We start from the raw sequence: 20704 nt of genomic DNA, 5'->3' as shown, positions 1-20704 counted from the left end.
AATCCAGCTTTGTAAATCACACAGATTTCTCACCTTGCCCACATCAAAATCAGGGACAGTGACCTTTAAAGCAGAGGTTTAAAGGTCCCCAAACCAAACCAATCTCCATAAAAATAAGGAAAGTTCAGATAAACTGTGTTTCCAGGTGCCTGTCAGCTTTTCCAGTCTAAACCAGGAGACATTGGTCCTTTGCTCCACTCCACAGGAGTGGAGACTAAATACACTGTGAGACTTTGAGCAATGAAATCTCCCATTAGACTTGCATACACCAGCACTCAGTGAGGCAACTTTGCCACACGTGTACCTCTGTAAACTAAGCCAATCCCAGTGTTATTGTAGGTCCTACAACACCACTGTCATTCAGTAACTCAAGGGATTTCCTAACACCAAAGCACAGGATTTTTCATAATAAGAATTACTGACCCAACAATGGAGTGGCTAGAGGCTCAGAGAAAAAGCTGGCCTTCCTGTGAGTTGAATCCTACCTGGGTTATAGTTGGGGAGCTTGGAAAGTCCTGGCCAGGTATCTTCAGTTGGGGCTCCCAGTACCTGCAAAAGAAGAAAGAGTGAGAACAATGACCTCTTTCTGCCCATTCTTTGCCTTGGTGTGGAGCTGGAGGAATTAGTCTCAGTGGAGAGTGACTGGCCTTCCCTGTAACCCAATGCAGAATTACACTGCCCTGGCTGGTGCTGGATGTGCTACTGTGCATAAAGGACACTGACATTTTAGCACTTGATTATGGAGCAGAAAGGCTCCTACTGAGATTCAATGCTGTTGCTGCTGGAAACATCAGTGAAGGCATATGCAGCCTCACTGCCAGGTGCCACTGCTGCCTGTCTTTGCCAACCCAGGGGTCACACAGCTGAGCCCTTTTCAGTGCTGAAAGTGTCCTCCCACACCAGAGCTGCACTGGGGACTCACTGTGCCCACTTGCACAGGCAGCAGCTGGTATGTTCAGCAGCAGCACAGGCTGTGAGTGCTGAGAGAAGCCTTTGTCTTCTGAGGTAAAAAAGTAAAGCTGGCAGACAGGTCTAGTAGCTGGAGCTAAAAACGCAGTGCAGAGCCTCACTCTGAGGGATACAGAGCTTCAGCAGTGTCTTTGGCCTTTATTGGGGATTGTGGGCTTCAGCAGTAGTGCTCACTGAGCAAACTCTGGGCCAGTAAAGCCTCCTCCGACTTCATTTTAGTTGCTGAAATGTGTGAGATCAAGCATTTCCAGATTTCTGCGGTTGAGGATGTTTAGTGTTGTTATTATTATTACTTAACACATGCAAAGAGCCTATTGATATGAATGATTTGCGTGTGCTAAAGAGGTAAAGCCACATATTTAGGAAGAGTTCACAGCATGTGAAATGGTAGTATAAGTAGTAATGGTAGTATATAATGGTAGTATCAGTACTGCTAGCTCCAAGCATTCAAAGCTTTCATCCAGACAACCCCTAGAATTATCAGGTTTCCTTAAAAAGCAGTGAAATTTTAACATTAAAAGTTTCAGGGGTTTTATTCACTTTCTCTTCTCCAACACTAGATTTATCTCATATTAGTACCCTTTGCATATGATAGACAATTCTTCTTCCTTAAAATGAAAGCTGAGATATATGATATGGGGAACTTGTCCCCCCCCCCCAAATTTGTATTAAGATTGCAAGAAAACAGGCATTAGTGAAAAAATACATCAAAGAATGAAGAAATATAAAGCCAGCTTGTGGCAATTATAAAGCATGGGGTAGTTCATTGTTTTTTTCACTCACAGGTGGGAAACAGCTGTGACAATTGCAGCTACCTGGAGCAGACAGCCACAAGCAGGGCGTGCACATCTCACCGCTGGCACATATTAGCACGGTGGCCTCTGAAGCAAAGCAGTTTGTTGTGGCCCATGGTTCCAAGCTGCTTATGGACTCAGCCTGCCACTGCAAAGACTAAGGGGGAGGATCCTTGTCTCTGCTCCCCTCTAAAATCAGTCTTGGAAGCTTGAAAGCTCCCCAAAGAGAAGGTGTCTTGCAGCATTCAGCCAGCTGAGGACGTTGGAGGTTGGCTCACAGTAAAGGTAATTTTTGACAGCCCCTGGATGAAGATACCATCTTGACTGGTGTGTGTACCATGTGAGCAGGGCAGGTCTGCCCAAAGAAAACTCTGTGCACAGGAAAGAGAGAGTTGGAATTTGAACTTGAATCCAGAATTTGCTCTCTTTGCTATCCTGTTAGCTTTCCAGGAAGCCCTGCTCAGTGGGCCCTCATTCTTCAAGGTTCCGTGTGAGCTGTCAAACATCAGTTCCACAGGCATCAGAGGAAACTGGGTAAGTTCAGTGCATAGTAAAATCATACTTGACAGAGCTAGCTCAGAATTCTTCTTCTTTTGGTGAAGAAGTTTAGTATTATAGTTTAAATAATTATTTAAACAAATAGTTATTTGTGTGTTTTTATACTTTTCTACATAAGGATTACAGCAAATAGTACATTTTATTGCAATGAGGAGAGAAAGCATTCAGAGCACCAATCACTGAATGCCGTATGAATTTATATTTGCATTTTCTCAGCCTTTTTATTACAAAAGATGCTTTTCCAACCTGTGAACTTGCATCTCTTTTTGTTTTCCAACATAATGGGGCAAGTGATCTCTTTTCTCTCCCCTCTCCTCTCCTCTCCTCTCCTCTCCTCTCCTCTCCTCTCCTCTCCTCTCCTCCATTCTCTTCCATTCTCTTTTTTCCCCACCCTGGAGCTTTAGTGAGATTCCTTGCTAAATCAGACAATGTGTTACAGTTATTTATTTGAAGTTAATTATACTCTGACAATTGTTTTACCCGTTGTGTATCCACCCTAAATCTGGATGTTAACTCTCTGCCATCAGAAAAAACAAAGCAACTTCTCTATACTTCACTCTATAGTGAAAGGTCTTGGTGCAGATCAGTTCAGTCCACTTGGGAAGACAGTTTCAACCTGGCTGATTTTGCTTAATTTTTTTGAGAAGTCTTATTTTATGTTTCGTGTTGAGGAGCCTTGTAGTCATTTGGTTGGCACAATGTTTGGCTCAGCAAAGAAGCACCCTGGCAGCCTAATTCTGTAGCCTAATCCAGCCCATATGAAGCCTTTCTTAGCACAATGTTAATCAATAAGATGGAGCTTTTGCATGCAAATCCTATGCCTGGCCTCTCAAAATTTGGATAATGGATCTTGAGTTTGTCAGGTTTGTTTGCTCTCCATGCCATGAGCAAAATGGAGATAGTGGAGTTTGCATTCACTCATGCCACACTTCCATAACCAACACTGCCAGCCTTCCCTTCCCCTTTGGCCCTGCTCCTGTGCCATACCTTCATGAGTCCCAGTGCTCATTAGGGCTGCTGTTTGTGCAACCAGAGGATGAGAAGGGCAAAGAAGCTGTTCTCATTTAGAGTAAGCCAGGGAGAAAACAAAGTTGCAGGGTCCCCAGTTTGTTTAGCCCCACATATGAGAGGTGACACAGGAGCAGCAATGAGCAGCCAGGGATAGAGATTGGAGATGGAGACTGCTTTAGGTGGCACTTGCCTCTAGAAGAATTTTTGGTAAAATGACAGCCAGTCAGTCCTGATGATTCAACAGGATAAACACATTTCACAGAATGGGGATTTTCCAACCATGTATCTATATAGTGTGAGAACCAACAGTCCCACGTGGAGATGAGCATGCTGGGTGATATAGATTCATGCACACAAATGCAGATGGTCTCTCTACCAGTGCAGGGTGCCTCTACTACTGCTACATGAAAGGAACTGACTATTAGAAAACAGTAGGAATCCCCATTCTGAACCTCACACTTGGCAAAATATCTCAAGTTAGACACTGAAAGCCTCTAAGGAGCTTTGAAATCTTGGTCTAACACAGGGGCTCATTCCAGGCTATATAATATCATAAAACCTCCTGTGAAAAGCACTAATTATTTCATAGCTCTTTAAACTTCCTCATGATTTTTAAATAAGAGGGTTTTTGCCTTCTATAGCACAAATCCTATTAATCATGGTATTAGTTATAATACCAGAGGAAGTATGATAGTGTTGTAGCCCTCTAATGCAAAACCACAGGAAATGTATCCAGAGATTTCAGAGACATAAGTGTCACACTCTGAGACATTGGACCCTGCCCTGTCTTTTAACCTTGTTAATTGGCCAAGTATGGATTTTTTTTCCATTAATTCTTTTCTTCCCCACTGTCTATAAAAGAGAAATGCAGCATCTATTTAAATGGACTGAACTCAAGTCTAAGAACTGAAGCATTTGTCTGACTTTTTATCACATTCCTACTTACAAGCAAAGACAGAAAGCCTACCAAGCAGGAGTGTTTCTGCATGAAGTGGTTAAGCTGGAAAAATCTGACTCATGCAGTCGAATGGCTATAAAGTAATTTCCCATGATTTTCATGAATTTGATTTTTTTCTGTACTTTCTCCTTTGAAAACCCATGTTTCAGAAACGCTCTATGCATAAGAGTAAATCCTTGGGAGGAGATATGAAAGGGCAGACACAGAATCACAGAATCGCAGAATCACAGATTCTGCTGAATTGGAAGGGACTCAAAAGGATCATTAAGTCCAACTCCTGGCCTTGCACAGGACACCTCAATAATTCCATCTTGTGCCTGACAGTGTTGTCCAAACACTTCTTGAGCTCTCTCAGGTTTGGTGCTGTAACCACTTCCCTGTGGAGCCTGTTCCAGTGCCCTCTGGGTGAAGAACCTTTTTCTAATACCCAACCTAAACCTCCCCTGACAGAACTTCAGGCCATTCCCTCAGGTCCTGTCACTGGTCACCAGAAAGAGATCAGTGCCTGCCCCTCCTCTTCCTGTCACAGGGAAGTTGTGACTGCAGTGAGGTCTCCCCTCAGTCTCCTCCAAGCTGAGCAGACCCAGTGATACCTACAGCAAGAGCTAATATGAATGCATGGCTGACCTTGCTGTTGGGTCAGTAACAGAGTCAGCACGAGCAGTCAGGAACACACAGGACCTGTCAGTGCTGCTGCTGCCTCAGTTCTACCAAACTGCTCCAGGAATGTGGTTCTGTGTTGCTGCTTCCCCAGCAGAGAAAACAACTTAGGAAGCTCCCAAATATGTTGCTCTCACTCACTGCTACGTTAATAAAATAATTTCACACTTTCCATTATGCCAAATCACTCTCTAGAGCTGCACCATAAAACTGGATGATAGAAAATGTGCCAAGTTTAAATGAAGAAGGATCTCAGAGAAACCTCAGGGTCTTGCCATTTTCAAGGTAGTTCCAGACCAGTATTAGAGCTCCTTTGTGAGAATGTGGTGTGCTGTATCCTACAGTAAGTAAAGGATTTAAAAAGAAGCAACAGAATTGGCAGTACCTGCACACCTTTTATGCCTTCTTCAATTTGATGTCACTTTAATTGGCTTTAAATTTTTGATGAGATGACAAACATCAAAGGGAAGTCATCTGATTTACTCCTGTGTCTGTAAGAAAGTTGCTAAATATAAAATGGGTTACAAAGTCTGCTATGAACTTGGCAGATTAGACCAAATTATTTCTGCTATTCACAGGACTAAGCTTAGGACTTCAAAATTGAGTAGGCTGGAGCAATGGATTCTTTTTCTCTTTATTGAGATTGGTGTATTTTACTCACCGTCCAGATCTTCTCCAGCTGTTCATGAGTACCAGAAGTTGCTGCAAATATTGGCTGACCCTGGATCATTTCCACAAATATACAGCCTGCACTCCTGCAAGAAACCCAAGGTATTACCTCATTCACATAAATGATATATATAATATGATTGTTTAGGATGGGTGGAGAGAGAGGCAGAGATAATTGTTGGAATGGAAATTTAGAAATTCTGATTTGTAAATGCAGAAATCTTGATACAAGCTCAGAAGTCAAACAGGACAGGAGCAGACCAAAGATAAGTTACGTTCATATGCCTCCAAGATTTCAGAAAAAATTCTGAAGGGGTCATGGTTCCATAGAACTCTGTTCCCATCTTCTTTTTCTCATCAGCACCACCCACAAAAAAAAAAAAAGGAATTCACTTTTCACCAGCAAGCCAAGACAGGTGATATCCTTGGAAAAGAAACCCCATTAAGCACTTTTTTTTTTTTTTTTTTTTTTTTTTTTTTTTTTTTTTTTTTTTTTTTTTTTTTTTTTTTCCAGTACCAAAAAAAAAAAAGTTTCAGGTCTTTGTCCATTAATCCTGTTACAAACTATGTGAAAAAAGGGTCATGGCAGAAGCCTGTGGAGTACAAGGTTACTTCCCTTGAGAAAAGGATACAAAATTGGAGTATTTACAGGAAAGATAAACAGGGAGGTACTACATACTTCATTGGCTTGAAGGATATACTAGATGCAGGAAGAACCCAGAGGCACTAACTACTATAACCATTCTCCTTCAGAAGCAATTAGCTCTTCCTTGGAAAGCTGAAGGCAAGATTTCATAGCATAAAAAACCTGGTCATAACAGCAAGTTAAAATATTCTTATTTTTATGTCATCCCCTGCTCTGCACTTGTGCCAAAACAAAACAGCTAGCTTAAAAAAAACCCCAATACCTGCCAAATTGCTTCATTTTACTAAGATGGATTAGTCCTCATGGCAGTAATTATGAAATAGTTGTGATCAAGGTAGACTTGCCTATTTGCAACTATTCCCACCTCTTACTGTATGGTGTAAAACTCTACTCATTTATTTTTAATCATTTCCTTCAAAATTTTTTCCAGGTTTTCTGTCTTTTCACTAAGTCCCATTGCAACTTTTTGGGTTTCATTCTTCTTTGGTTATATCATATTTGAGTCCTTTAAGCTCAAGTCTTGAAAACCCAGCTTTGTCGTACAGGCTCTGAAAGTAATATTTTCACTTGCTTAGCAATAACTGGTAATCTCTTCTGGTCATCTGTACTCCTGTGTTACCCCTTGCACCTTGTTTTTGCAATGCTGTAGTTGCTTTTCCCACCTGGCTGTGGTCAGTTGAAACCCTGGTATGCAGCTCATTTGCAGTATTTATTTTGGTCATCCTTGCACACCAGGTGGTGGTGCCAAGCCTGTTTGCAGATCCATATCTAACACTATTTTCATAAACATCTCTGCTGCACTTTCCCTTAGCTTCCTGTACCCTTACCTTGGCAAGTTTTGTGAGATGAGCTTCTTTGCTTGTTTAATATCCTCTTACAGAATCCAGGCATCACGAAACTTAATACACAGCTTTTGCAACATAAAACTTTTCTGGTGTTTCATAGCACTACCACATGATTAGAAATTACTTTGGAGCCCACAGATAGATTCTACTGAGACCAGTGTCATGCCAACACTGTTTTCACAGATGATGTACATGCCCAAATGGTTCACACTATTTTGCAACCACAGGGGCTGCTGTAATCAGCTGATTGTATTGCACAAGTTCAGCTGTGTATGGTCAAAGCAATTTAGGTACTCTTGATGTGTAGGAGGGAGAGAAACAGCTCTCTGTGGTTTTGGAACAAGTGATGCTGATGTTCTACCACAGTTTGCATTCTGATATCCTAGCTAGAAAGGACCATTAGACTGGCAAGAGCAGAAACTTTGGAGACTAATGGTAGTAATATCAGCCTTGCAGTAGAGGCCTCAGCTTTCCTTCTGAGAGTTACAGTTACTGCTGTGACAGCATTACGAGGATCCTTTTGATAATGAGGATGATTCAAAAGCATTTACTTTTAAACGTTTCTAAATATTTAGACCTGGAGTTGTTTTGCTTTCCCCCTTTTCCTTCTTTTTCCTCTAATATTAGTTTCTCATGTCTTCTTATTCCTACTCTGTAAGTTTCTCAGAGGGTCTCAGTCCTATAAAACTGCCTTGGGAAGAGATAGGGCAGACAGAGGGGTCTTTTAGGAAGAATCCTAGCTAGACATGATATTTTAGCACACAAATGCACACAAATCAAAACAGTGGCAGCTAAAGTAGTAAGAGAAGTTACAGGGATATTCAGGGAGCATAAGCAGAGCTGATTCAGACAGTACAGTTGTATCCATCTGCAGTCCCTGGGGAAGGTCTGAACACTGCACTTTGTCCTCAGTCTATAGTGCTGCATCACACAGTGGAAAGGTTCTCATCAGGATTAAGTTCTAAGATATCTTTATAGCATCCTAGAGTTCTCTCTCTACTTTTGGGGGGTTTTGTTGGCACTAGGAGATGGTATTTTGTTGGCCTTTTATTTTAACCAGAAATATATCCTTCCTCTTGTTCATCACCAAGCCTGGTGTGTACAGTGGAGCCCTTAGCCAATATCTCCCGGTTTGGCATAGTGGGCACTGTGAACCAGGCTGAGGAGAGGGCTGTAGTGAGCCTGGCAGGTCCATGTTAAATGACTGCATGTGAACTCCTACTCTACAAGAATCTACCAGGGAAGATCATTGGGATTTTTTTTTCTCTCTCTCTCTCTTTTTTAAATGGCAGATTATACAAGGAAAGCCTGACTGAAAAGAAGACATCTTAAGGCATTCATGTTGTTTGCAGCCACTAATGTGGCTGTGCATAAAGCACTTGGTGTTTTTCAAAAAAAGAAAAAAAACAGTCCTTCTGATATGCAGTGTAATCTCCCTGAAATCCCTTAATTGAATCTTCTAAAGTCCTGAAGAGATAGTGAGAGAGAAAGAGAGAGAAAAGAGATACAGAAAGATTAAAGCATTAAAGCAGCTTTTCTAGTTAGTCTAAGAGCGACCAAGTCTCCTTCTATATCTCTTTCTTCATCTATTCAAGGCCTCATTCACTTCCAGTGTGCCTCCCACTGACAGTATTGCTGCTCAAGCACACTATGCATGAATTGCCATAATGTTTTATTTTGTTATAATTGGTTTCTTTAAACCAAGGCTTTGACACCCCCTGTCTCATGCCATTACCAAGGGCATTCTGACCTGCCTTCATGTAAATTGCAGCATCCAAAAGACATAGGGTTTTTTTTCCTTTCTTCCCAATAGACAAGTAACATCTGTGTGAATTCACATTATTTCCTAATAGACAAAAATTGAACTTAAATGCAGTGTACATCAAGATAATAAATGACTCTTGTTAGAGGAAGTTACTGAATAGAGCTTGCTGAAGTACTCTCTATTCTCTCAGCGTGACATCTTTCTTTAGGGCAAACACTGTGAATGTTGTTATTATAAGGAGGCGTTATAACAAAGGTGCCTATAGTGTGGATGAAGTTCAGTGGGATGGAGAGCACTGTGCTGTTAGAGCTGGGATCTTTGTACACCACTCCTGTGTTGCTATTCATTACACCAGAGCAGAGTTATGCAGTGGGGATGTTGGTTTTGCATAGCTGGCTTTGGACAGAGGTCAGCTTTCAGGGAAAAAAACAACAGGCTTATGCCTGATACAAACCCTCTAATCTGCTAGGCAGGCATCTTCTTCAAGCTCAGCAGACATTTCTGAGAAACTGTCTGGAGGGAAAAATGACAGGTAGCGGGGGTAGTAGACAGGACTATTTAGACTGGCTTAGCAGCTGGAAGCCATTAGAATTTAGCAAGGTTTTCCTCCTTAGAGAAGTCTTTAAATAATTAAATTAGCAGCACTCTCAGGGAAGTAAACAATCTAAAAACTTCCGTTTCCCTGACCTACCCTCCAGACTTAGGTCACTGAAGTGTCTGATAAGCTGCAGGCCTCTGGAGGGAGATACAGCCTATGAAGACCTGGAGCTTTGCTGTTTGTATACTTATCTGGCCCTCTTGCGCACATTCTTCAGCCTGCTGCACTCCTACCTTTTCCCAGCCTTTGACTCTACAGTAGTTAAGAATAAGTCCTGGTGGGACAGGTACAAGCAGAAGATGAACTGGTCTGAAGAAAGGGTGAAGCAGTAGTACCATCTACAGATATCAAATTACCCAGAATAAGGAAGGTCTCCTGCAACTTTGTGAGCTGCACGTTGTCCATGAGCATGTCAGGACTGTGTTGCTGGAAGTGGGCTCAGGCTGGTGCAGAAGTGAGCCAGAAGGTTGATGAACCTAACAGTTAGCCCAGCTGAACATCCAAGCCAGCCCAAAAGGTCACTGGGACCCGCAAAGCCTTCATCCTCTCCTGTTTTCTGCACACTCTCAGAGACTCCTCTCCCTTCTATGAATGTGTAGCTTGTTTCCTTCTGATTTCCAAAACACATCAAGATTTTGGGGTAGAGCTCATAAGGAAACAAGGCTTTAACAGATGCAGGCCTTCTCCTGAGTGAAATACAGACTGCATCTGAGACATAGCCTTTGAGAAGAAGGACAAAATATCACAGAAATAATTAAAATCTCAGACACCTTTCTATCTTCAGATTCAGTGAGAAACCCTTTAATATCACATTCTGTTACCAAGGCCAAAGTAATTGATGGTGACTTGCGAATCCATTGTTTTTACATGAAGCCATTTCTGCAGAGAGTTACTACTGACTCAGCTGACTACACAGATATACTTGCATTGAGCAAAAGTGTTCTGTTGCAAGACATGAAAATGCTCCATATATGTTACCAGACAAGATATATATCTTTCATGAATATTATCAGATGAGGTTTGTGTCAATCCATAGCTGAGATGTAGTGACATCATTCCCAAAAACGTCTATGAACCCTCTATGAAACTTCTGCAAAACTCCATACTGCTCACACATCTTCTGCTCACAGGTGTTAATTCCTCTACTTACAACTGTATCTACTGTAACTTTGGCTGATTTAATTTAATTCAGATAAAAATTATTTTTCCCAGGGAACCCCAGATGCTTTAATATTGGTCAGTACCAGATATCTATATCAGAAGAATAAGCTGTAGCTCCAAGCAACACATCAGGAGGACGATACCAGAGTGTCACAACTTCAGAGGAGTATGTCTGTCTGGGGATGGACTGGGCACGAGCAAGGCCTGCAAAAAACCCCAAAAAAACCAACAAAAAAATGCTGTGTTAGGAAAGTCCTTCTACCTGTACAGTGCATAGATGATAATAATTTGAAACAGGACATTATTTTCTCTTTAAAAACAAGTAATTTCAATGCAGCTTACAAGCAATTGACAAAGAAAGTGTTTCTAGAGTATACCTCTGGGGCAGATCAAATCAAGCAATAGGCTGTGTTTTGCAGGGCTTTATTATTTGAGACTGAAGCACCTATCCCAAACCAATGCCAAGAAAGCTTTTTGGGGCACACATTGCTGTGGACTTTACACATTACATTATTTTCTGAACAGAGAGGCATTGATTCTTTGTTCTCTCGAACTAGTTTTACATGTCAGTAATTGCTCTGACTTAAATGAGGTTAATCCCTGCACCTATCAGTATAAATACAAGAAAAGCTGGACTGACCACAGAAATACTTTCCTGAAGTTCAAGGAAAGGTTATGCTTCTCTGCCTTAATTGGCTGTGGATACAGATCTATATGCATGCTCCAGCTTTGGTCTGAGCAGATACACAGCTGTATCCAAACTGTGACTCACCAAAGTCGGCTAATTTGAGCTCACCAAGGCAACTGATGAGCAAGTTCTGGGGTTTCAGATCACGGTGAAGAATGTGTTGTTGGTGGATGTAAGCCAGGCCACGCAAAAGCTGTAACATGAAGAGCTGGAAAAAGCCAACAAAAAACTGAAATGATTTGGTGTGACTTTGCATTGATACATTAACTCTGAACTTCAGGAGAACCCTGGAACAAAGCAGAGACAAAGCAAGTAAGAAACCAGTAAAAATCCCAAAAATGAGTAGAGCTGGCTGAGGAGAAAACTCTGGTGGGTTATCACTGCTCTACAGCTTTCTGAGGTTTTCAGGGTGGAATATTTGGCCAGGAGGGCAGTTTAATTGCAGTCTGTAAATGCACATTTTGGAAATTTAACTTTTCTTTAGAAACGGACTGTTGATTGCAGGAGCAAGGTCAGCTTGCCAAAACACAGATCCCAGCTTTCACAACAGCAGCTGTGTTGATTGCAGTGCTCAAGACAAAGACACAAAGACACACAGCCAAACAAAATGAAAGCCTAAGGAGCTGAAGGTTTGCCCCCTTGAGCCAGATGGCACCAGCTGGCTGAGTTCCATGGCCGCTGCACATGCCACCAATGGAGCAGGGAACTGACTGACCCGGCAATGGGAACTGTTGCCTTCAAGCTGGAGAAAACATGAGGACATGATTTAAAAAATACAGCAAATCAGACATGATGAACGAAGCAAGCAAACAAGAAGAAAACCAAGCAAGGAAGGAAGCCAATAAATAAATATCTAACTCCCACCATCATAGTAGTCTACATAAACCTGGGGTAAAATATGTTAGGCTGAAACAAAGTATAAAGTTGGACAATGGATAGAAACAAAACACAGCAAAAGTAATAAGACTTCACCAGAGAAAAAATATTTTTCACCAGAGGTTTAACCTGAAGAGGAGGAAAAACAGTGACACCCATAGGTCATTTTGGTACGAGAAAAGTGTCCCTCTAACATTCTGCATACTTATATCATATTCCATAGGAATCACTCAGAAAAAACAAACAGCATTTGCCAGCAAAAATGAAGCAAGATAGATAACTCTCCTGAAGGTGCAGTAAATAATTTTGCAGTTCAGTTCCTGCTGACAGTGAGGATTCTGCAAAGGAAAGCAGAGCAGCTGGCTAATGTTTACTCACAGAAATGCCAGTGAGTACATATTACAGCCATGTGCTCCATGTGCTTTACGAGCATGTCTGGTAGCAGAACCCTTGAGATCTGTGCCAAAACTACTACACTGCATCTCAGATGTATCTGAGCTTTAAGGATGTTTAAAATCTGAGGCCCAAAAAAAATTCATTAGAATTGGTGTTGCTTAACAACTATCTGGAAAAAGATGTGAACAATGTGGCAACATTTGAAGATGACAGAAGTATTTAGATTAGTTATGATAAGAAGTGACAGTGAGGAACTTCAGAGAGATCTGACAAAGCCAGATGAATAGGCAGTTTGATAAGATACAAAGTTATTGTTGACAGCTGTAAGATAAATTAACTGAAGTTGCTCAGGAAAAGGACCCAGGCATTCACTGAGGACATCTGCACTGAAACCTTAAGCCAGCGTGCAGCAGCAGTCCTGAAAGTTCATTAAATGTGAAGATGTTTACAAAGGAGAGCATGAGACTATTATAACATCAGTCTATAAAGTAGGGGTACATGTTTGGCTGTGTTCAGATGCAGTCAACCAATCCCAAAAGCTATGAGAGAAATAAAAGGGTCTTAAATCATTGCAAATATGAAGATAGTTCCAAATGAGAAGAGCGTGAGATGTCAGTTTTTTATTAGAGAGAAGAATAATGTGTTGTAACAATACGAGGATACAAATTTGTGTAGAGATGGGCTTCCTTGCCACAAGATGTCATTGTTCACAAAAGCTGAATGTCCGCTCGCAGGCTCAGAAAATAGGAAGAAGGGCTAACTGAAAGAAAGCTTGGAGACTGAGAGGGAGCTTTTTACATCATCAAAGGCAGATTTTCTCCAAAGTTTTTGTCATATATGAAATAAATAAATATTAATAAATAACTTACAGTGACCATACATAGTGGAAAATAACTCTTCCTCATGCCTTGAGGGATACAAGTCTTCTAAGGAACTCACCATAACATTGCACAAATGGAGTCCTCCAGGATGCTGGCCCATGTACTGTGCTAGATCTGTGTGCTAAAAAAAAAAGAGAAGAACTTGAGGCAAAGCTTCTGCTGTAAAATGCCTCTACCAACAATGCCTCTTCTGTAAATGGAAAAATATACAGCTGCTACAAAGGTGCCTATTTCAACTAGGTGAACATCTGGTCTGATGCAGCACACAAGTATGGGCTTAAGTTCTGGGTCACATTAGGGACCTGGCTGACCTGTTATCTCACCCAGAAGTCATGACCTGAAGCTGCTCTTTAACAGAGTTCATACTTGTGCTGGAACTAATCATGAAGCTGCAATAAGAAGATATAGCTTCTGTATTTTCTTTATAAATTGGTTGACTATCTGCAAAAGCAAGAGAAGTAGCAAGATTCATGTGGACAATTTTATTGGTATCCTGGTCTGCCCATGAGAGCAACTCACAGCTTGGTCATGGTAATCCACTGGGGTCAGTGCCAAATCTGACCCCAGCTGGGATGTGAGCTCATATCATTATTTCCTATCCTTGCTGTGGCTCAAAAACAGTACTTTTATTGTGTTGGCAAGGCAGAAATGGAGGTAAATAATGTCTGCCACCCCAGTGGACACAAGACCTGGAATTATTTTAGCATACAGCTGTCGCATATACAGAAAGAAAAGAGTAAGGCTGTGTGGCTGGAAAGCAGGGGATCAAGAAGGAAAATCAATCATTGCACTAAAGCATTACAACTCGTTTCTTTGTAATGTCTCATAGCACAGTAAATTCATTCTGCAGCCACCTCCCAGTACTTTCCAGTACTAGCTCCACAGGAAGCTAGAAAAACATCAACTCACCATGTACTCAAAGACAAATGTTAGTGTCTCCTTGGTCTGGATAATGTCATGAAGCAGTACAATGTTGGCATGTTTCAAACACTTGAGAAGAGAAGCTGGGAAAACACAAAAGGAAGATCAACTTTACTGCTGCTGGAAGTAGAAGGAGATCATGCACAAAACAAGGCAGTGAAAATAAAAAACTGGGGAGTAATAGTCCAGACTTGGCAGTTCTGTAAGAGGTGGCAGCTACTAAGCCTGAAGGAGTATGGAACACCTCTGCAGAGAAGCAAGCTCAGTGCTCCAGGCTTGGCAGGAATCCTTCCATCTCTCAGAGGTGGAATCTTGCTTCTGTCAGTAATAACAGTTCACAGTTCTCAGATGTCAGCTTATAACTTGAGAAGAAGTAATTTCTTCAAGGTAAATGATGAGAGGCAGGACCTGGGAGCTCCCAGATCCAGAATGCAGCAGCCACCAGCCTGTCACTGAACTTCTCATCCTTTTCCCATCCACCTCCTGGTGTGTGCCCTCAGCAGGGCCCTTACAAGAGACTTCTGGGGAAAGCAGAGTTTCTACCACTTTCCAGCTTCGCAACAACAGAGCAAGAATCTGCAAAAAGATATCCGTGTAGATATAAGCTAAATTCTGAGTTTAGTTCTGTGCATGTTGGTTACTGTCTCTGGTTAAAAACTCTAAGAACAGAGATGATGAAGATGCTGAGTGAATAGTAACTTGTTTGTATTTATAAAACTTAGGCAAGCTTTTCTTTCAGCCTAACTATCCAAAAGCATCATTGCAACTGTGTGTCCCTGCTCCTTGGGTCCTGACGTGCCTTTGCCAAGCCTTGGCACATCCTGGGTGTGGTGATGCAGGGGGCAGCAGGTGGAAGAGTCTCCTACTCTATATAGACCACAGAGCACTGACTTAAGTTAAAACAAAAGCTGTAGCTTTCTGAGCCTTTTGGCTGTGCATGGGTTTGCTATGTTAGAGCAGGCTCCAGCCAGCACACTCATGAAAGGAGCTTCTCAGCAGAAACTCTTCACGGGAGAAGAGCATGCACAGCTTAATCATTTGCTACTTGGGTGTGAGACAATATAGCAGTAACTCTGTACAGAGGATGAATGTGGGGAAGAGGTGAAGCTGGGATTACTTTGGCTGTAGGTTGCTGGCACAACTGAAGAATCTGACCCAGCTGTTCACAGACAGGGAACACAAACTACACAGAGAGAAGCGCCAAAGCCCAAAAAAAGCAGATGTCCCTCACTCGAGATTTTAGTTCTGCTTCTGACATAGCAGAATAGCCTCAGAACTGTTCCAGAATCCACTTTTTGGTCCTGATTAAAACCAAATTAGTTTATTGTCAGACCACATAGTGCTACAAATTTCATTCAAATAAGGCATGGGCATACAATCTTGTTTCAGCTGAATGAGCTGCAGCACACAATACAGAGCATGGGCCAGCTGTGGGAGGCAGAGTTTTGGTCACAATTAAAAGCTTCTTTTTTGTTTTTCAAACAATCATAAAAAGATATTTGAAGAGTTTCATGCTGACAAAGCAAATTTATACTGGATTAGCACTTTGCCTTTTGCCACCGTAACTATTTCACCTGGTTCTAAAAGCCCTACTGCCAGAGTTACACTGTGGGACACAGCTGTGGCCCAAGCCTGTGTCAGTTCTGAGACTACTGAGCAGTAAGGGATGCCTGTTCAGCACAACTACTGGAAACAGCAGACTGCAAAGGAGTTCTTCACAGAGCTTGGTGTTGCTGCAGGTAAACTGCCTCTGCTACTGATACTAGTCCAGTTAGCTACCACCATTTAGTATGTTTCCAGTGCACAGCAGTATGGATCTTAAACATGCTCCACACTGCATCTAATTGCCTATGAACCTAGTAGAGATGATCTGGCCAGAGCCCATCTGCTACAGAACACGATAATCCGACTCTGTGATACCTCAAAAATTCCATATGATCGGAGGTATTGCTCCAGAGGGGCAGCACAGAGGGTCCACAGTAAAATGGAGGATTCAGCGCCTGTACTTCAATCAGGCTTCTGGGAACTGCTCCTCACTTTGTTGCTTCTACAACCCCCTGCTGGGCTGTCAGGTGCTACTGCCAGAACCGAGCTTTAAACGCATTTTGTCTCTGCGGGGCTTCCTGGGGCGAAGCGTCTCTTTGTCAGGGGAGTGCATTCCTCCGGGGTAGCAGAGAATGCGCCGCGTTAATAAATCTTGTGCTTTGTTTTTGCTACTGACTTACATTGTAAATTTGAGGTGTCAGATGCTGCAAAGCTCAGCAGTACACAAAAGACCTACTTAAAGCAGACCCTTCATAGGAGCAGCCTTGTTTTCTCCCATAATGAATGAAGTTAAGACTCTCAGCCTGTCCAGTAGAGCATGTTAGAGGGGTGCTGATCTTTAGTGCATCATTAGTTCAATGCAGATAAAGCTTTTAAAGCTTCTTTTACTGGTGGACTACAAGTGTAAATGCATTGCAAAAGCAGCACAGCAAATGAGTGTATAGGAAACTGTAACACAAGCCATTTTTTAAATAGGCATATTTAGGTGTGTCTCTGCTTTCACACGGAATTGGACTAAGGACTTTGTAAACTTTCTTGTCTTAATTACAGTTATAAACCTGGAGTGGATTCAGTGACCTCTGTCGCTATTCTGAGTTGACTGCTATGAGAGTCATCCTGCTGCTCTGTGAAAGCTGGCACATCTGGTCCCTGACTCTCCATCCCCGTGACAAGATTAACCCTAGTTTCACAAGTGCAGTAAGAACTTAAAAATAATCCCTCTGTGTGTCATCCTACATTAATAGCTTTCGCTAATACATTAATAAAACAGACTGCCACAACAGTTGCTTATTTCTGTGTATGGAAGAAAACAGATTACGGTCTTCTTGGGATTGTACAGCAGATGAAAATAGAAACCTCAGTCAAGTTTTGTGAACTTTGTAGGGAAATGTAAATACTTTCAGCCAAAATCAAGCACTTGCACAAAAGCATTTCTTTCTCCAAGAAATTGAGAAATCTGCAGACATTTGCCCAGTGCTCTACAAAGTCGACTGATGAGAAGAATTTCTCACTGGACTGAAATGACAGATATTATTAAACATCAGTTTTATTGGCAGTATCTCTCTTCAGGCTGGGATCTGTGATGCTCCAGGTATCAGCTAGGAAATTGTCATGGTTGTAATAACAAGTCCACAACTGCCCAATGCAGCAGTGGCAAAAGCTGTGTAGTTTCTAAAGGGAGTGAGAAAGCAACTGTGAAGGAGGCAGCAAGCAGAAGGTGCAAGAGGGCCCTGACAGTGCTAGAAAGAACATGCCCTGGCTGCAGCTGGCACTTTCCTTATCACAGGCATGGATGCATCTGTCACAAGTGCATACACTAGAGATTCCTCCTCTGTTCGTTGCATGCCTACCCAGTCTAGTGTGAAGACATCCTCCAGGAGAGGATAAGGGAACTGAGAATTTTGGGAGAAGGACAGCCAGCACATTGAATAAGCAAGAAAGGACTGAGGGAGACATCATGGAGTTTTTCCAGGTTAAAACAAATGCTCTTCAAGAGTGATGTTCCTCTTTGTCTTACCTTCCCTAATGGCTGTAAAGGGCACTCCCTCCTCTGCCTCCAGCTTGATCACTTTCAGTGCCACCAACTTGCTGTTGATCCTGTCAGGTCACAGCAGAAGGTCACATGAGGCTTCTTAGTGCTTGGCATAACAACACTAACAGTCTCCCATGCAAACACTCAAGCAGAATTTCTAGGGCTTGCTGACCCAATGAGGCCAAGCTTGAAGGGAATTACAAACCTCCTCCATCTTGTGTTCATTAGCAGTGAGCTGGGAGCCAGCCCACCTGGCTAGGGAAGCACTGTGCTGCTGTCCAGGTATTGCTAGAGCATGACTTTGAGCAGTGGCCCCACTCCACCTTCTCACAGCCTTCCTGCCCCTGTGTGATGGCAGCGTGACCTCATGCCAAATTTTTCAACCACGCAGAAATCCATCACTTCAAGGAAAACCTTTGCTCCCTCTCTGGTTCAGCCAGACAATCTCCTGGCACACTGCTGTGGATCAAAGTGTCTTTGTGGTGCCTCCATAGCTGCAGTGGAGGAATTCCCTGAAAAACTGGGATGGGGCTTTGCAAATATCCTGGTTAAAGACAAAACTGGACTTTTGATTTGCCTTTATCTCCCATAGGAGGTGTTTTCAGCAAGCACTGGGAAGGTAATAATGCTCACCTGCTGATCCCCTTGTACACAGTTGCACAGGATCCTTCACACAGCTTCTCCAGATGTACATAGGATGTGGCAGCTCCAAATGGGATCCCTTGTCTCTGCTTCATGAAGAAATTGGTATGTGTTTTAAATTGCTGGGTAGAATAAGAAGCTACTAGCAGGTCATTCAGTAATTAAGTACTGATTCATGGCTGGAATAGCCATAGGCCCTTCAGTTAGGATAAAATATCTTCTGTCTGGCTCTGTGTATGCTGCACCTCACCCATTTGAACCTCTCCACAACATCCTGCTCCTGGAAAGAATCAGTGTAATTCCAAGGTCACTGTGTCCTGTACCTCCAGCTCTGGAGGGTATGGAGCTGCAGGGGCTGCAGGGAGGGCAGAGAAAGGGATGCTCTGCTTACATCTAACAGCTGGCATAGGAAAGGGGGACAAACTGTGTCCCTGGAAAACTACCATACTACTGATGAGTTTCTCCTTTCTCCTTGACTGCAGTGGCTTTGAGCAATGCACATAATTTTCACCTCTCTCTCTACCAGTCATAGATCTCCAGTACTGTCTGTAAGGGGAGCAACTGTCTGTGTGCTCCTGTGTTGGTAAATGGTAGTGCTCACTCAGAACACACAAAGATAAAGCTGCCTTAACTGCAGAGGCTACTTCTGCCAGCATCATTCTAAATGTATGTTATTCCCCCTTACACCTAAATTATTCATCTCTCAATAACCTGTTATGGCAGGGACCAAAATCCAAATGCAGAAGTGAAATTTCAGGACGTTCACATTTATGTTTCATTTACATTTACATATTCTTCTTCTCCTTAATCCCTCACCTCCTTCCTCACCACTGTATAATTTACATAGCCTGTTAATTTGGTCCATACAGCATAACAGTGCTGTACACTACACAGCTATAAAAAAAATAGCAATGAATGGCAAGCAGGCTTCAAGCTCCTCCCAAGCAGCTATATTGAATGGATTATCATTTGAAAACAGGACTTGCAATCTGTGGCATGCTGCCTCCTCCAGAACTGTAGGTTGTTGGCTGCCTCCCTGTTTTACAATCTCTCATTGGCATAGAACTCGCTGGAGTGCAATCTTCTCTCCCTGCTCATCACATTGAAGGCATTTATTGTCACCTAAGGTACAGATTCCTGTTTCAGCAGCTTCACAAGCTTGAAGCTGCAAAGTTTGATGCTGTCTGGTTAGAAGCAAATGTGACAGCTTTGCACTCCCACAAGTGGAAGCACCCAGGCTTAGCCTATCTCAATGCAGAAGCAGCACAATGTGATATTAAATACCTCCGTTGTAGTCACTGCTTCCATGTGCTGAAGGTCTTGGATTTGTTGGGAGCCCCTTCTCTCTGAACAGCAGCTGCTGCATCCTGGTCTGACAGCACTTACACACAGCATGTCTCCCATGTTTGTCCTGTTTAAATTAAACTGTATCTCTTTTTTTCTCCTTGCTCCTCCTCATCCCTCTGTGTCTGTAATAACAGCTCATATGATTCGCATGAGGTGTCTGCCTCAAACAGTCTTGTGATTTCTGCAGTTTTTCTTTCAAAGTCCAAATGCACCCCTGGAGTAGCTCCATTGATTTCAGTTCCTTTGGTCCACGCCCTCCAAAAATAGCCAACATTTTTCATACCTGAAGATGGAGAATTAATAAATCCAAACTTTCTGCTTGTACACATTTCTTTCAGTTAAACAACTCTCAGTGTGGTAAATTGGATAACGAAGGGATAGGTTTCACACAGGAACAGGCCTTGACTTCCCTCCCTGCCTGTAGCAGTTTTAGGCTTCAGACTTCAGCCTCTAGGCTCTCAGGTGAGCTTTCTGAGCACTGTGGCTGAGCTGGGCTTTCTGCAGGAGCTGTACATTGACTGTCCTTGCTTTGGCACGGGGACCTGTCTGCCCCTGCTGGATTACGTGCCTAAGAGACGTGATGAGCTGTAGCTGATAGAAAACACTCTTGTCCATATGTCAGAATAGCCAGAGCAAACTGATTAATCCTGCCGACTGTAGAGCAGGGAACACGTAGTGGATTTACCCTGGACGGGGACAGACAAAAGTCCCCTTCTTTCAGTCCTGCATGAGCAGGACTCAC

At 42.5% G+C, this 20704-nt stretch overlaps 2 protein-coding genes across 5 annotated transcripts in view; one reads left to right on the top strand and one right to left on the bottom strand.

The window, feature by feature from the left end:
- The window catches only part of CDK15 (cyclin dependent kinase 15), a gene marked incomplete at its 5' end in the record, with an annotated part of 39571 nt that extends 19561 nt beyond the window's left edge, over positions 1-20010 (bottom strand). The window contains 11 exon segments of the mRNA XM_083864637.1: positions 486-549; positions 5612-5705; positions 10718-10838; positions 11407-11530; positions 13534-13596; positions 14385-14479; positions 17959-18038; positions 18607-18704; positions 18866-18922; positions 18926-19015; positions 19900-20010. Coding sequence (XP_083720763.1) covers positions 486-549; positions 5612-5705; positions 10718-10838; positions 11407-11530; positions 13534-13596; positions 14385-14479; positions 17959-18038; positions 18607-18704; positions 18866-18922; positions 18926-19015; positions 19900-20010 — 997 coding nt within the window.
- ALS2 (alsin Rho guanine nucleotide exchange factor ALS2) overlaps positions 1-20704 on the top strand; it is a 214796-nt gene that overhangs the window by 155671 nt on the left and 38421 nt on the right. For 3 of the 4 annotated variants that reach the window (XM_083864631.1, XM_083864632.1, XM_083864636.1), the window contains 3 exons: positions 1755-2048; positions 2206-2297; positions 5619-5721. The gene's annotated coding sequence lies outside the window, so the exon portion shown is untranslated. Of the gene's footprint in view, positions 1-1682; positions 2049-2205; positions 2298-5618; positions 5722-20704 lie in introns of those variants that run through there. The other variant, XM_083864633.1, reaches the window with a different exon arrangement.

This window comes from Zosterops lateralis (genome assembly GCF_965231275.1).
Source record: "Zosterops lateralis genome assembly, chromosome: 7".
Taxonomy (NCBI): domain Eukaryota; kingdom Metazoa; phylum Chordata; class Aves; order Passeriformes; family Zosteropidae; genus Zosterops; species Zosterops lateralis.
Note: the sequence above shows the minus strand (reverse complement) of the source record. Positions and strands in the feature narration are given on the sequence as shown.